Source organism: Drosophila santomea, chromosome 3R, assembly GCF_016746245.2.
Source record: "Drosophila santomea strain STO CAGO 1482 chromosome 3R, Prin_Dsan_1.1, whole genome shotgun sequence".
NCBI lineage: Eukaryota > Metazoa > Arthropoda > Insecta > Diptera > Drosophilidae > Drosophila > Drosophila santomea.
The window spans coordinates 27,488,648-27,501,482 of NC_053019.2; the positions used below are offsets into that span (position 1 = coordinate 27,488,648).

Genomic DNA, 12,835 nt, shown 5'->3' on the forward strand with positions numbered 1-12,835 from the left:
CTTCTGGAATGGAAAATGTAGAGCCGTTGACATCACACATGTGAGCAGCAGCTGTCGCATATCAAAAGAATCGAGGGAACCTAGAGTATTATGTTTAGCTAATGCTGCCGAAAATTTACAGAGTCAAGGGGTCTATCTATCACAAGTACACATCTATCATGGCTAAAAGTCCGCGAAGGCTTCCTCGTGTCGCATGGTTTTGGCCTTGGGCCGTGGCTTGTCAGAGACCTTATCGAAGTTGGATATATCCTCGGGATTGCTGATGTTGGGCACATAGGGCGCGTTAACTGTCTGATTGAGGAGCGGTATCCACTCCACATCCTTGAACCACTCGTGCTCCTTGATGTCCCGGTTGCCGTTGATCAGGTTGCCAAAACTGAACGAGAAAAACATCAAGTTCCACTGATAGATCGCTGAATAACTATTTACCGCTTGGAGAGATCCACCTGCAGCAGATGGTCCACCAAATGGCGCAGAGATCCACTGAAGTAACTGGGCATCTTGTAGTCCGCCTCACAGATCTTGTTGTACATGCTCATCACATCGCGATTGTGGGCTGAGAAGGGCGAGTGTCCGGCGACGAATTCAAAGACCAGCACGCCAAATGCCCACCAGTCCACGCTAGTGCCATACGGCTTCGATTGGATAATCTCCGGAGGCAGGTACTCCGGGGTGCCGCACAAAGTCATCGTACGGGTCTCCACTTTCTGTGGGCCAAGGACAACGTGTACATATGTGTTGGGTGTTGGGAATATAAGATACAAAACCTTGGCAAATCCGAAATCGGTTACTTTCAAGTATCCGTTCTTATCCATCATTATGTTCTCCGGCTTGAGGTCTCTGTAGAGCAGACTGCAATGATGCAGATACTCCAGAGCCAAAAACACCTGGGCGGCATAGAAACGAGCCTGTTTTTCCGTAAACTTTCGCACCCTAACAATCGGGATATGGAAATTCTTTTGTGGAGTACAACTACTGGGAACTACTCACTTTCGGTGGTAGGTGAAGAGCTCTCCACCACCAATCAGTGGCAGGACGAGGTAGAGGCTGTCGAAATCCTTGTAGGAGGCAATCAGGTTGACCGTATTCGGGAACGTCATCGATCGCAGCACGTTCTTCTCGCTCATCACATGGCTCACCTGTTTGGTCTTCACGATCTGATCCTTGCTGAGCTGCTTGGAAGCGTAATAGATGCCGGACTCGCGCTCCCGAACCAACTGCACCTTGCCAAAGGATCCGGATCCGAGGGTCGCCTTAATCTCGTAGTCATCCAATCCCGTACAGGGCGATGGCGTGTTGGTGGCGAACTTCTTGTTGAAGTCCTCGCGCAACTTGTCCAGGATGAGGATGTAGTCCACCTTGGGACTGAAGTGCATATGACCTTGCTCCGGCTGGGGTCCCATTGCGGCAACAATTCGCTTTTTTGCGTACTTAGTATTTGCGTTTATTAACTATACCAGAATTTCGAATTTTTGTCAAAAGCATTACGAAAAGCTCGGATTGAAAATGACTTCACGCTCCAGGGTTGCTTAATTATATATTTAAAATCAAATTGGAAATGACGAGGGAAACTCGAAAGACAATTTATGAATGTAATAAGAGATCTGTATTCACAGTGAGATAGTTCTCACAGCGAAAACTAGTTTTACAAAATCCAATCACGAATGCACCCATTGACATTAAGTAAACACTAAAGAAAACGACGATTTCTAAGAACACATTGACATTTAAAAATTCGCAAACAATTCGGGATGGCGGTTTATTCGGGACTTGTACCGATCCTTGAACTCGAAGTTCTCAAAGTTGGACAGATCTTCGGCACCGGAAACGGTGGGCAAGTAGGGGGCGGTGACCTCCTGGTTAAGAATGCCAAACCAATCCACGCCCTGGAACCACGGATGACCCTTCACGTCGCTGGCGCCCTCGTTCGAGTTTCCTAAACTGAGAAGGGGTGGCATGAGCACCTCCTGGAACCACCTTTACCCACACCCACTCCCACACCACTCACCGCTTGGTGGTGTCCACCTGCATGAGACTCTCGATGAGACTCCTCAGCTGGGCCGTAAAGTATGAGGGCATCTTGTAGTCGCACACGCAGATCTTGGAGTACATCAGAATAACATCTCGATTGTGAATGGCGAAGGGAGAGCGCCCTGCCACAAACTCGTACACCAGGATACCGAAGGCCCACCAGTCCACCGATTTGTTATACGGCCGGAGTTGAACGATCTCCGGGGCCAAGTACTCCGGGGTTCCACACAGCGTTGAGGTGCGGCCATCCACACGCTGTGATTATACGAGGGATGAATGCAATGGAATCTAATTGAAGTGCTTGCCCCACCTTTGTGAAACCAAAGTCCGTGATTTTGATGTAGCCGCGCTGATCGAGCAGAATGTTCTCCGGCTTCAGATCACGGTACATGAGGTGCATCCTGTGCATATACTCGAGGGCCAGTGCCACCTGGGCGGCATAGAATCTGGCATGCTTCTCGTTGAACTTGCGAACTCTTTTTTTTAGGGGGAAGGAGATCCGTTGGAACTCAGTCTGTGAGCAGATGGAATCAGCACTCCATAGATGGACTACTCACCTGCGATGGTAGCTGAACAGCTCACCTCCATTGACCAGCGGGAGGATCAGGTAGAGGTAGTCGAAGCACTTCGTCGAGTCCACCAGGTAGATGAGGAACGGGAATCGGGCGGCATTCAGGACGTGCTTCTCGTTGTGTACGTGGGCCACCTGCTTCAGCCGCACCAGATCCTCCTTGCTCATCATCTTGGCGGCATAGTAGTTCTTGCCACCCTTCTCCCTGACCAGCATCTGGATGATCATTTCATCATTTCAATGATATACCACACATGTGGATGAACAAGAAGCCATTCAACTCACCACAGTGCCAAAACTTCCGTTGCCGAGAACGGCCCTGGTTATATAGTTCTCCAGGTTGGTGTAGGGCGACTGGGTCTGGTGGTTCCACCGCTCTTCGAACTCGCGACTCATGTTGTCTAGGGTGATGTTGTAGTCTTCCTTTGAGTTGAAAACGTACTGCGTAGTGTGCTGGCTCATAACAGCAGTCCGCTATCCGGCCAATCGCGCATCTTACGGCGCCTTTGCGAGTGCCTTCCGTTGCGGAGCTGGACTAGCGAAGCGATTTTGAGTTTGAGTTGCAAATCTATTCGGTAATGGGCGCTGGATATACTTGATATACTTGGAATTTGGATTTCAGCACTTTTACTCATTAATCAGATAATCGGTGACGGCTGAGTCAAAGCCATAATGCAAAGTCCGCAGTGAAGAGGCCATCTTTTGATCCCAGAGTCATAGCCATGAGTGCATTTTCAACATCTCATATTTCAGATCTCTTTTATTCTAGTGCAGGTTGATCCATAACTCTGCAGATTTTTGCATTTCTAGCCATGTTCTTCATGAGTTACTTCATAGATAATACCACAGCAAATTTGCAGCTTGACTTCAGGTAAAGTGAACTTCATGAATCTGAAGTTCCAGGAATGCCTAAAGTCAAGGACCGCTCCTTTCAATTAGCCAACTGAGTCCTTCTCGAAGGTATGACAAATTTACCTCCATCTCCTCGCAGGACTCACAGGACGACTACTGAGAAATGGCAATTTCCTGCGACTGTGACTGAGTCCACACACATGTGTTTCTGAGTCCGACTTCTCGACATGTCCTGGCGTCTGGACCTCTCGTCCTGTTTGCCGTCTGCCTCCTGGACGCAAAAGTAAGAAAAATTGCAAAACGTCCGCTTGATAAATGATGCTAACCAAGATTACATAAGTTGGTAATTTTCTAGTACATTTATTTCCACATGTCAGGCCAGTCAAGTTGGTAACTCCAGACCGCATCTTCATGTTGATGGACATGTGAGTGGTGGGCCTCCATGAGTTGAGATGGGACAGTGGTAGGCTTACGAACCGGATGCCAAAATTGTTGCAGGCTTTTAAGGTAACTGTCGACCTAACCGAAACTGAACCGAACCGAACCGAACCGTTTATTGGCCATTTCGGGCCAGTCTGTTGTCATTGTGCCACCTAAATTGACAATTAATCATTATCTTTCGGCCGGGTCGGCATTCAGATTGGCAGATTGGGTCAGCCTTGCTTGAACCATGTGAAAATGGGTTTCTAAATATGCCTTTGGTCTGGCCTAATGCCCTGGCATTAATTCTCGAGTGGCGGAGAACTTCATTATTGATTGGCTGGCAAAAGGGGTTTTTTTCGGGGGTGGAGGTGGAGTCTGACTCATCCACTTGGTTATATAGCCACAAATAATTTGGCACAAGCTTTTAATTCGCTTAAAATAAAACAAATCGTCACGTACTTGGAAACTTTCACTTGCACTCGAAACGACGGGAGTCGTGCAAAAACTAAACAATTTCACTTAGCCCATATGTGTGTATATGCCGTTTGAAATCCTGGCTCATTTAACTTAGAGCCCAGCCGCCAGATAAACTCCAGTTGGCTAAGATATGTTAACGACGCCCATAAATAAGCGGATAATATCTGGAAGGCCTAGTATCCTCCATGCCCTCCGAATACATACAAATATGTGTGCTAAGCGGGCCAAGAGCAGATTAAGTCGCACGCACACGTTTCTTGGCCGTTTCTTTTGGCCACACTTAAAATTCATTTGTTGTCTTGAAGGACTCAATCCCCCGGATTGCCAGAACTTTGGCCCGGCGCTATGCAAAGTAATTGACGCCTCGATGAACTTTTGACACACATGGCATTTGTCTTTGGCGGCCTGGCTAATATTTGGCTTAGTTATCAGAGGCCATTTTTTGGGCTTAAGTAGGTGATGTCCCGGCGCTACATACGAGTGAGTATACTCTGCAAAGGGCCAGATTCAATTATGCTGAAAGGTTTCAGTTTTCCCAACCATCCCAACCATCCCATCCATTCCACACCCCAACCACCAATCTGGCGGAAAAGCAGCTGCCGGAGGACTGGCCTCAGCCATTAGCGCTAATCTCCGCACAATCGGGAATAAATCAAGGCACGCTCTGCACTCGCTGGCCGGAAAATGCATTCGGCATTCGGTTTTCAGTTTACGGCATTTGGCATTTGGCATTCAATTTGGCTCACAGTTCACCGGGCAGCAACAATGTAGTAGCATCCGTGTCCCTGCCACCTCACCCTGCGACGTGTGCTCAGATTTGGATTCAGATTCTGATTCTGATTCAGATTCAGTTTCTGGATTCAGATCCAGGTTCAGGTTCAGAAGGTGTAACTAATCCGCTGGCCATGTGACTTTTGTCATGCGCCGATGTCAAACACTATATGCCCGAAATACAAAACACGAAATACGAAAATCGACGCCCGACTGCCGATGAACCCTTGCCAATCCGGCAAGCGAAAGGCTTTCCACTCGATTCCACCCTGAACACACGGCCGAACGGCCTTCCACCTTCAATCAGCGGACCACCAACTCCACCCCCATGAATCCTCCAATCCTCCCTCCGATTGATTCCAGTGTTCACTTCGAATTGCCGCTTGTAATCCCTTGAATTGGCCCTGCACTTGGAACAAAAACGGTAGTAGTAATAGGTAACATAGTACACAGATTGTTGGCCTTAAATCTAACATTTTGCCCTGATTTTTCCCTTAAATTTCGATAGTTTCTTCCAGTGCACATATGGAGTAATCATCACGAAACTGCTCGCCGGGTGGTCCGAGCTGACATTTCGCAGTTGGCAGACTGCCTTCATGCGAGGTAGGATGGGGTGGTGGAGTTTTCCACAATAATTTTCATAATTTCCCTACCCCAAAGGCGAAGCTACCTTGCCGGTTGGCTTCCATAAATCAACCGCGAACTATTGACACAGCCCGATGGCCGTAAATCAATGGGATCCGCGGACATCAGGTTCGCACAACGGCCAGGGCATATTCTAAACAAATTGGCCCCAAATCGGCGGAGACTATATCGATATATAGGAATGCATCCGTGGATTTTCCGGCTGCAAAATGCGCGAACAAATAATGGCAACAAAGGCGCGGAATAAAACAATTGCCACAGTTTTAACATTTGCCATTTGCCATAAATAAACATGAACCGGTTTTCGGGTAGTCGCATTTGGTTATGGGTGCTTGTTTTCCTTGTTATCCTTGTTGGTATTGGTCCTGGTCGCAGGATTTTGGGCATCCTCTTCCGCCGGCGAGTGCAAAATGCTCAACATTTTATTGAAATTCAATTAAAGTCGTATTTCAATAATTGGTCACGCATGGTACGCATTTCCGTGCCAGTCCGCTCCTAAATGCCGCTCCAGAATTTATGACTTTTCAATTTGATTTTTTTTTTTATTTTGGTTTGGAGCTCGGGGACAATTGAAATGCTGCCACTTGGCCAGCGTTCTTTTGTCCTTTGTCGCAATGGAAATCGGAAATTGTTGCAAATTTTGGTTGCTGCTGCATTAGGCTGCAAGTTCTTATCAGTTTCTGGGCAAACCCTCGTCACCCTAAGACCTCGTCTCTACATTTTCTATATATATATATATTTCCGTGGAGTATTTCACCCTCACGTTAAGTGTGCAGCATTTTTGCGTGATTTGTGCGAATTTCCCTGTCTCGCTGAGGCTGATAAAATTTGGCAAAAGGTGGCGGGGGGGTAAAATGGGAAAATGGGAAATGCGATACGGGGTGGTTGGTGGGTTAGTTTGGGCCCATTGTTGATGTTGTTTAGTGCCATAAATTCTTTTTTACTTGTCATATCTGACTTCGGTCTCTCTCCATTTAGGCACAGATCATTAAGTTTTGCACTGCGTCTATCTGATTTAAAGACGACAACATGTGTAGCTCTACGAGTGTGTTTCACTGCCCCATCCTCAGAACTTATCAAAATGTCAATTGCCCCGCAGACTGTCACGGATCTTTAGCTTCTGCTTCAGCTTCAGATTCAGATTCAACTCCACTCGGCAGGCGGGCATCCTCTAATTAACGAGGCGTTGATGCCACATTTTGGCGGAGTTATTTGGCGAAAAATCAATTGGATTCGCGGCAGACTGTTGCTCAATAAGCAAAATTCTGTGCAGACCAAATGAAATCTATCAAGGCATCAACACCGTCAACAAAAAGCAGACTAAGCGTTTGATTTTGTCACAATTTTGGTGTTTATGTAAGAAGCAATTCCATAAACTAATGAAATATTTTATATATTTATAAATTAGTTTTTTAAATAGGTTTTGCTTGGATCTAAAGCCTTTTACAGCAATTTTGATTAGCCACTAAAAGAAGAACTAAATTACTCTTTAAGCACATATTCTTGATATTTAATGATATGAATATATATATTCCAAAGAAGGAATCTAGCTTGAGTATCCACCCTCGCCCTCAATTTTCACATACTTTTGGTACGCATGAACATCACGAGAGATACAGTGGCATTCCGCGCGATCTCGGGAAAGAGTCACAAAATGCAGTGCAAATAATCAACCTGGGGCATGATCAAAGTGATGTTGACAACGCGACATCTCCTGGGTGTGTCCCATTCGCCAGGGACGAGGCCCTGCTGCTCCTCCTGTGCATCCCGTAGATCTTTGGCCATATTCCGTGCGTCTTTATGAGCGCCTTAGATCTCCGCTGGCTGCCAACATATTTTTACACGCTAAACATTTTATTTTGACAGGCATGCGATTTGCACGCTTAATTGAGACAGGTGCATTCCAAGGAGGGGGTGCAATAGGGGGGGCGGAAAAGCGGGGAATACGGGGGAGTTTTGGGAGGGAAGGTGGAGAAGGAAGTGCGGCCAAGCTGCGACATGTGTTCCCTTATGGTGTCGCACAAATGCGAAGATTTATCATCGTGCCACATGCCACGTGTGTTTTCCATTTCGTCGCCTCCGCTCCGCTGCGATTTTCGCAATTTTCACAATTTTCACGGGAAAAGCCAGCGACGCTCGCCAAATGCAAAATTAACAACCTAATTAATAGTTGGCCCGGCCAGGACAGGTCTCCGCTGCCATCTAAACTGATTCTGTGCCACAGCTCCCATTCCACCCACTGCTCCTAGCTGCCGCAGACAGCTGCTCCTGAAGTGCTGGGCATTTTTCGCTCAGTGCACTGCAGTCGGGAGGCAGCCACGCCCACCCAACTTGTTGGCAATTGCAGCTGGTCGAGTGCTTTTAATGGGTTTTATTCGTGGCATGATGGGGCGCAGAGTTGGTAGATGTTTCTCCTCACCTTTTATTACTTTATGCTACACTTTCATATACACTCGTGCATTGCCAAAGAGACCGCCCTAAAAATGTTTGTGAAATTCACGAAAATTTTAGGGTATCTTCCAGTCGGATGTGCAAACATCTCGTGCATGTCGCTGTTCGGTTTTTTAATTGGACCCATCTCGGATGCCGCCAATATTTCGAGCAGCGGAACCGCAAACTAGGAGTAACTAACGGCCAGCGGGCGTCGCTGTCAAAGTCAGCTGCTATATCCTATATTCCATATCCCATATTCCATATCCATATCCCCCGATTCTCCCGGTTCTCCCCCCACCCCGCTGGCAATGTCTAAAACGTTGAAAAATTCCAAATTGACTGCCGGACCCCTGGATGTTCGTAGCCGAGTCGACCATTGAAGGCGTTTGCGGTCCTCGGACTTCTCGTTTCGGGCCGGACGTTTATTGAACATTTTTACTTGCGGTCGAGGAAAAATGGTATATGGCAGGAAGGCGGGAAGGCGGGAGGACTGGGGGTTCCTTTATTAATTTTTGTGTGAGCTCGTCTCGAATTCACGGACGGCCTTAAATGCAAATCGCTGCAAATGGGATTTGTTGAAAAGGAGGTTTACGGCCCGGGGAGCCAGAAGCCAGCAACCAGCAGCCAACAGTGAGAAGCCAGCAGAAATCTGTGAGCTGGCGAAATTGGCCAAAAAATGCGTTAAATGCAAATTGGATAAGATGTCGTGTCAGAGGAGCGAACACTTGCATGTGCCTGCCAAGGCGGATATCCTTCGCATCCTTCCCATCACATGAAACGAGCCGAGCCGAGCCGAGAAATCCGAGGAGTGGGGAAACTTTAAAGTGGATTATATCTGGAGGATGTCCTCCGGAGCGGCCAAGTGCTATCTCCTGCGCTTTGGAAACATAAATCCGTGAGTTTTTGCCAACGAAATTTATGGCGCTCGCGACACTCGCGAAAGTTTTTGGCGGCGGCGGCGGTGGCGGCTGTAGCGGCATTGTTGTATTTATGACCGCGACATGACCTGCTCACATAAACGGACGAGTCCTGAACGAGTCCTGAATCGCGAATCCTGCCTGAGATCCGAAAGTGTTGCCCGCCGTACGTGCGAGTCCTGCTCGGAAATTGGATTTGCCGGAGGACGCTCGAGCATCCTTGGCGCACTAAGCTGCGCCTCTTAAATCTACACGCCTGTCAATTTACGCTTTTGATCGAAATTTATGTCCTAATGAGCCAAATGCAGCGCAGAAATTACAGAGTTACAAGGAACCCAGGAAAATGCTCGGCTTCAGGAAACGACAAAGGCAAGAACAGGAGCCTGGCACTTTGCCCCAATTCCAATCAAAGTTAATTACGTGGAACATTCACAGTTCGAGCCGACCGGCGATTTACATTCGCCAGCCCCCCAGAGCAAAAATATCGGAAGCCAAATCCATTCAGCCGGATGCAGAACGTCTGGATTCTGCTTATGAGTGCTCATCTATTGAATTTGGAAGTGTGTTTGCCGAATGTCTCCAGGCCGAATCTGAATGGTCAGTCCGGAGTCCAGGACGTGGCCATAATTATTGTTATGTTAATGGCGACCATCGACCATCGGCAGGGGAAACTAAGAACAGCTTTCGGGGTTGATTGGTCCTCCTCTGGGCCATAAAGCCATCACCATGAGTTTGGCTATCGACGAATGTTGTTTATCCATGGGTTCTGTGTTTGCCAGGCGACTTTGCATAAAAATGAACGAGTGGTTGGCGTCTTGGTTCGGGGGAAATATTTGTAAAGCCTCCGTCAGAAATCAAAGTCAACTGTTTGGGGCATCGAGGAAAAAAAGTGTATAAAAATATTTACTATTTCACTATACCATGCTAAGCAAAGTTGTCTTTCAAAGTACTTTCTTTATAATTTTCAAACTTATCTGATAATGAGAAGCGTGGAAAATGCTTTTGTTTTTCAGTTAAGTGCCTAAAAGTGTGCCGCATTTTCACTGCCACTTATCCTGGAGAAAAGGGGCGTGGCGTGCGCACTCCTTTTTTACGGATTCGCCATAGCTTTCGGAAAAAGGGGGCGATCTGCATCTGATGCACAAGTCAGCGGTCCTGATAGGTGTGACACATGCCGTGATTGATGAAATGTTTGCCACATAAGCCCAACCGAAAAGAGGAAGAGCCCGAGGAGCCTGGACCGCCAACTAATTTCCACATTTTTCACATTTACGAAGACAAATTGAGGTGCGAACTTGGGTCGAGGCAATAAAAGTGCCGAATATCAAAACAACCAAATCTCAGCCATAAAAAAGAGGTGGATATCCAACGGGGGAGGAGGAGGAAGGGTTGTTCCTTTGACTGCCGGTGGCAGGCATGCGAAATTCCCGAATGCCAATTGTTTCTCGATTCTCGAGGAGATGGGCATCCGCCAAAAATCCCAGGGAGCTGGAAGCTGGGCACTGAGAAGTCGCATTATGAGCCTGGCAAAATCAAAAAAAAAGAAAGTAAAAGGAGGGAAAGGGATTGGAAGCGGACCACTATAAAAGTCAATATCTGTGACAATAAATTGTGACTCCTTCGATACAGTTCCACTCTGCGTTTGAGTTAGAGTTCGTGGCGAATCGTTCGCCATTTGAGTTTTCCGATTCCGATTTCGGTTTAGTTTTCCATTTCATTTCGTTTTATATGCCCGGTTCGCCAAAAGTTGTCAACGGCCATAAACGCGCCGGCCCACCGAGTAAAACCACCCACTTTCCATTGACTTTTCAATAAAACCGAACACCAGCCGCAGACTTTTCCCCCCTTTTTTCCTGCTTTCCATTAGCATAATGTCTGATTCGCCGATCAGATGCGGACTTTGATTTCCCTGGCCGGGGCTCTCACTTTCGATTTGCCACAATTCTATTTTATTTATTTGCCGGCCAGCGAAATTACATTTTAAAAAGTTTGCTTCTCGTTTGTTTTATGTATTTCTCTTTCAGGGGGGTACTACAAATTTTTATTGCTAATGTATGCGCATGGGAAATTGATTCGCACACAGTCCGAGTTTTCCTCAGCGAATCCCTACTCATTCGAGATTGAGATTTTCCATCTTAATTCTGCGCGACCTTGAGAGCTGCTGCCTTAATTGTTAATCGAGTGCCAATGCCATGTCAGCGGGCGACCTTGGCCAAAAAGTAGGGAATCCATTATTCTCGACAAATGTGGTTCAAGAGCAAAAGTCGAGGGAAAAGAGCTGCGAATTTCGAGGCTCAGCACCAAAATAGACTGGCCCCGCAACATCTGGTTCGTATAAAGGCGAAATCGAAATGGAATCACTTTATCTCAACTTGTGAAAATGCTCACGAACAGCACAGTGATCTTCGGGATCGATGGCACCGCTGGCCACCTGGTACAGTAGAGCCTGCAGTATGAAGGGCATGCGCTGGCAGCGATCTAAGTTGCACCACGCGATTCTTTGCTCGTTTTGAACAGTCGTACGTGAAGCAAAGGGAAAAGTCTTGAGGAAACTTCTGCCGAAACTCAACGTGAAATTTTCATAAGGAGTTTCCATTAGATCGTCTCCTGTGAAAGCTTTCCACTGAAAGCGCAGCTTTTGCGCCGGTTTCAGGCTGTCCCAGGATGGCGAATCCGGAAAAGATTCGATGTATGCTTTGTAAGTGCACCTGGCTTGATCCTCCAGTTCCTGGAGCTCCTCTTCGGTCGGCGAATCGTCTTCTAAGTCGCATTCCGCCTTTCCACCTGGTAACCTGCAGTTCTGCACACTCTTTCTAGGTGCAAAGATATTGTTTAAATAATACAAAAGCTTGGTTTTTAGACCCTTCTTTTCTTTCTCGTCTTCCAAATACACTTTAGAGCGACTTTCTTTGGGTATATTTGCTTGGCAGCCAAAGTTTTTCTTTGACTTACTACACTTTGGCTCCTCCTTCTGCTCGCAACTATTTTCACGAATTTCAAGCTCCTCTTCAAATATTCCATCCATTTCGTCTTCATCGTCTTCATAAGCCTGAAAGAGGAGCTCCATTGTGCTCCGGTTCAGGTCGAAAATGCGAATAAAACGCGGTTCACATCGCGCCTCGCCATCGTAGGTGACCAAAGGACCTGGATAATGGTGCCTAATTGTATAGCTAGGATGTGTCACTAGGGCACTACAGTTTTGGCCCCCCACTTCCACGTTTTGCTTCACTCTTTTCAAGGCCAACGATTCATCTGAACACGATTCAAGAGACGGGGATCCAAAGAGAAAACTATTTACCTTCCCTTTTATATAGCAATATAGGTCGGTATTTAAAAACTGGCACAGTTCATCCATGGTTTGCAAAACTTAAAAAACGTATAAAGTTATTTGATTTATTTGATAAAGTTATTTAAAATTGATTTTTGTAGATTTTTACTTCAAATTTGGTTTTGATTGCGATGTCAGGGAAATACTGTTTATAGTTGTATTTGTGCATTAATAAATACACACGAAATATCATGGTTATATTTTTCCCGTGATGGCCTGCTCAAAGGAATCCCCATTTTACCCTGCTTAATTTAGTGTTCATGAAAATATATGGGTCCGCATTATAAATGCGAAAAATACTCATTCACATAAAAATCGTACAGGGAGCGGGTCCAAATATGACAGCGAATTTTGCTATATTAAAAATGCTGCTGTAGCTGCAAAAAA

The 12,835-nt window shown here is 46.5% G+C and overlaps 3 protein-coding genes and 1 long non-coding RNA gene across 5 annotated transcripts; 1 reads left to right on the forward strand and 3 right to left on the reverse strand.

Moving 5' to 3' along the window:
* Positions 1–76: 76 nt before the first annotated feature.
* LOC120452936 (cAMP-dependent protein kinase catalytic subunit 2) lies at positions 77–1,529 on the reverse strand. Its single transcript, XM_039637417.2, has 4 exons — positions 991–1,529; positions 768–933; positions 430–707; positions 77–376 (listed from the first exon to the last, which is right to left on the reverse strand). Exons 1-4 carry the CDS (start codon positions 1,401–1,403, stop codon positions 163–165), a joined length of 1,071 nt encoding a protein of 356 aa, XP_039493351.1. The 5' UTR covers positions 1,404–1,529; the 3' UTR covers positions 77–162.
* A 191-nt stretch (positions 1,530–1,720) lies between these two features.
* On the reverse strand, positions 1,721–3,272 carry LOC120452937 (cAMP-dependent protein kinase catalytic subunit 2). Of its 2 annotated transcripts, none has more exons than XM_039637419.2 (5): positions 2,888–3,272; positions 2,589–2,818; positions 2,342–2,507; positions 2,009–2,286; positions 1,721–1,936 (listed from the first exon to the last, which is right to left on the reverse strand). In XM_039637419.2, exons 1-5 carry the CDS (start codon positions 3,062–3,064, stop codon positions 1,861–1,863), a joined length of 927 nt encoding a protein of 308 aa, XP_039493353.1. In that variant the 5' UTR covers positions 3,065–3,272; the 3' UTR covers positions 1,721–1,860. The 2 variants fall into 2 exon arrangements, with proteins under 2 accessions (XP_039493353.1, XP_039493352.1); XM_039637418.2 differs by having other exon boundaries at positions 1,721–1,941; positions 2,888–3,271.
* A 2,031-nt stretch (positions 3,273–5,303) lies between these two features.
* LOC120452945 lies at positions 5,304–6,065 on the forward strand. Its single transcript, XR_005616515.1, has 3 exons — positions 5,304–5,562; positions 5,634–5,728; positions 5,786–6,065. It is a non-coding gene; the product is annotated as an uncharacterized LOC120452945 (long non-coding RNA).
* A 5,008-nt stretch (positions 6,066–11,073) lies between these two features.
* Positions 11,074–12,577, reverse strand: LOC120452938. The gene has a single exon (XM_039637420.2). The coding sequence runs from the start codon at positions 12,473–12,475 to the stop codon at positions 11,483–11,485; it is 993 nt and encodes a 330-aa protein (XP_039493354.1). The 5' UTR covers positions 12,476–12,577; the 3' UTR covers positions 11,074–11,482.
* Positions 12,578–12,835: the final 258 nt, after the last annotated feature.

Bases quoted from the DNA above. Each gene is read 5' to 3' on its own strand.
- LOC120452936 (XM_039637417.2), bottom strand. From the start codon at position 1,403: ATGGGACCCCAGCCGGAGCAAGGTCATATGCACTTCAGTCCCAAGGTG. The intron at 934-990 runs GTGAGTAGTTCC...CCCGATTGTTAG, and splicing joins CTCTTCACCTACCACCGAAA to GGTGCGAAAGTTTACGGAAA. The intron at 377-429 runs GTAAATAGTTAT...TTTCTCGTTCAG, and splicing joins CAGGTGGATCTCTCCAAGCG to TTTTGGCAACCTGATCAACG.
- LOC120452937 (XM_039637418.2), bottom strand. From the start codon at position 3,064: ATGAGCCAGCACACTACGCAGTACGTTTTCAACTCAAAGGAAGACTAC. The intron at 2,819-2,887 runs GTGAGTTGAATG...ATGATCATCCAG, and splicing joins ACGGAAGTTTTGGCACTGTG to ATGCTGGTCAGGGAGAAGGG. The intron at 2,287-2,341 runs GTGGGGCAAGCA...GTATAATCACAG, and splicing joins CGGACTTTGGTTTCACAAAG to CGTGTGGATGGCCGCACCTC.
- LOC120452938 (XM_039637420.2), bottom strand. From the start codon at position 12,475: ATGGATGAACTGTGCCAGTTTTTAAATACCGACCTATATTGCTATATA.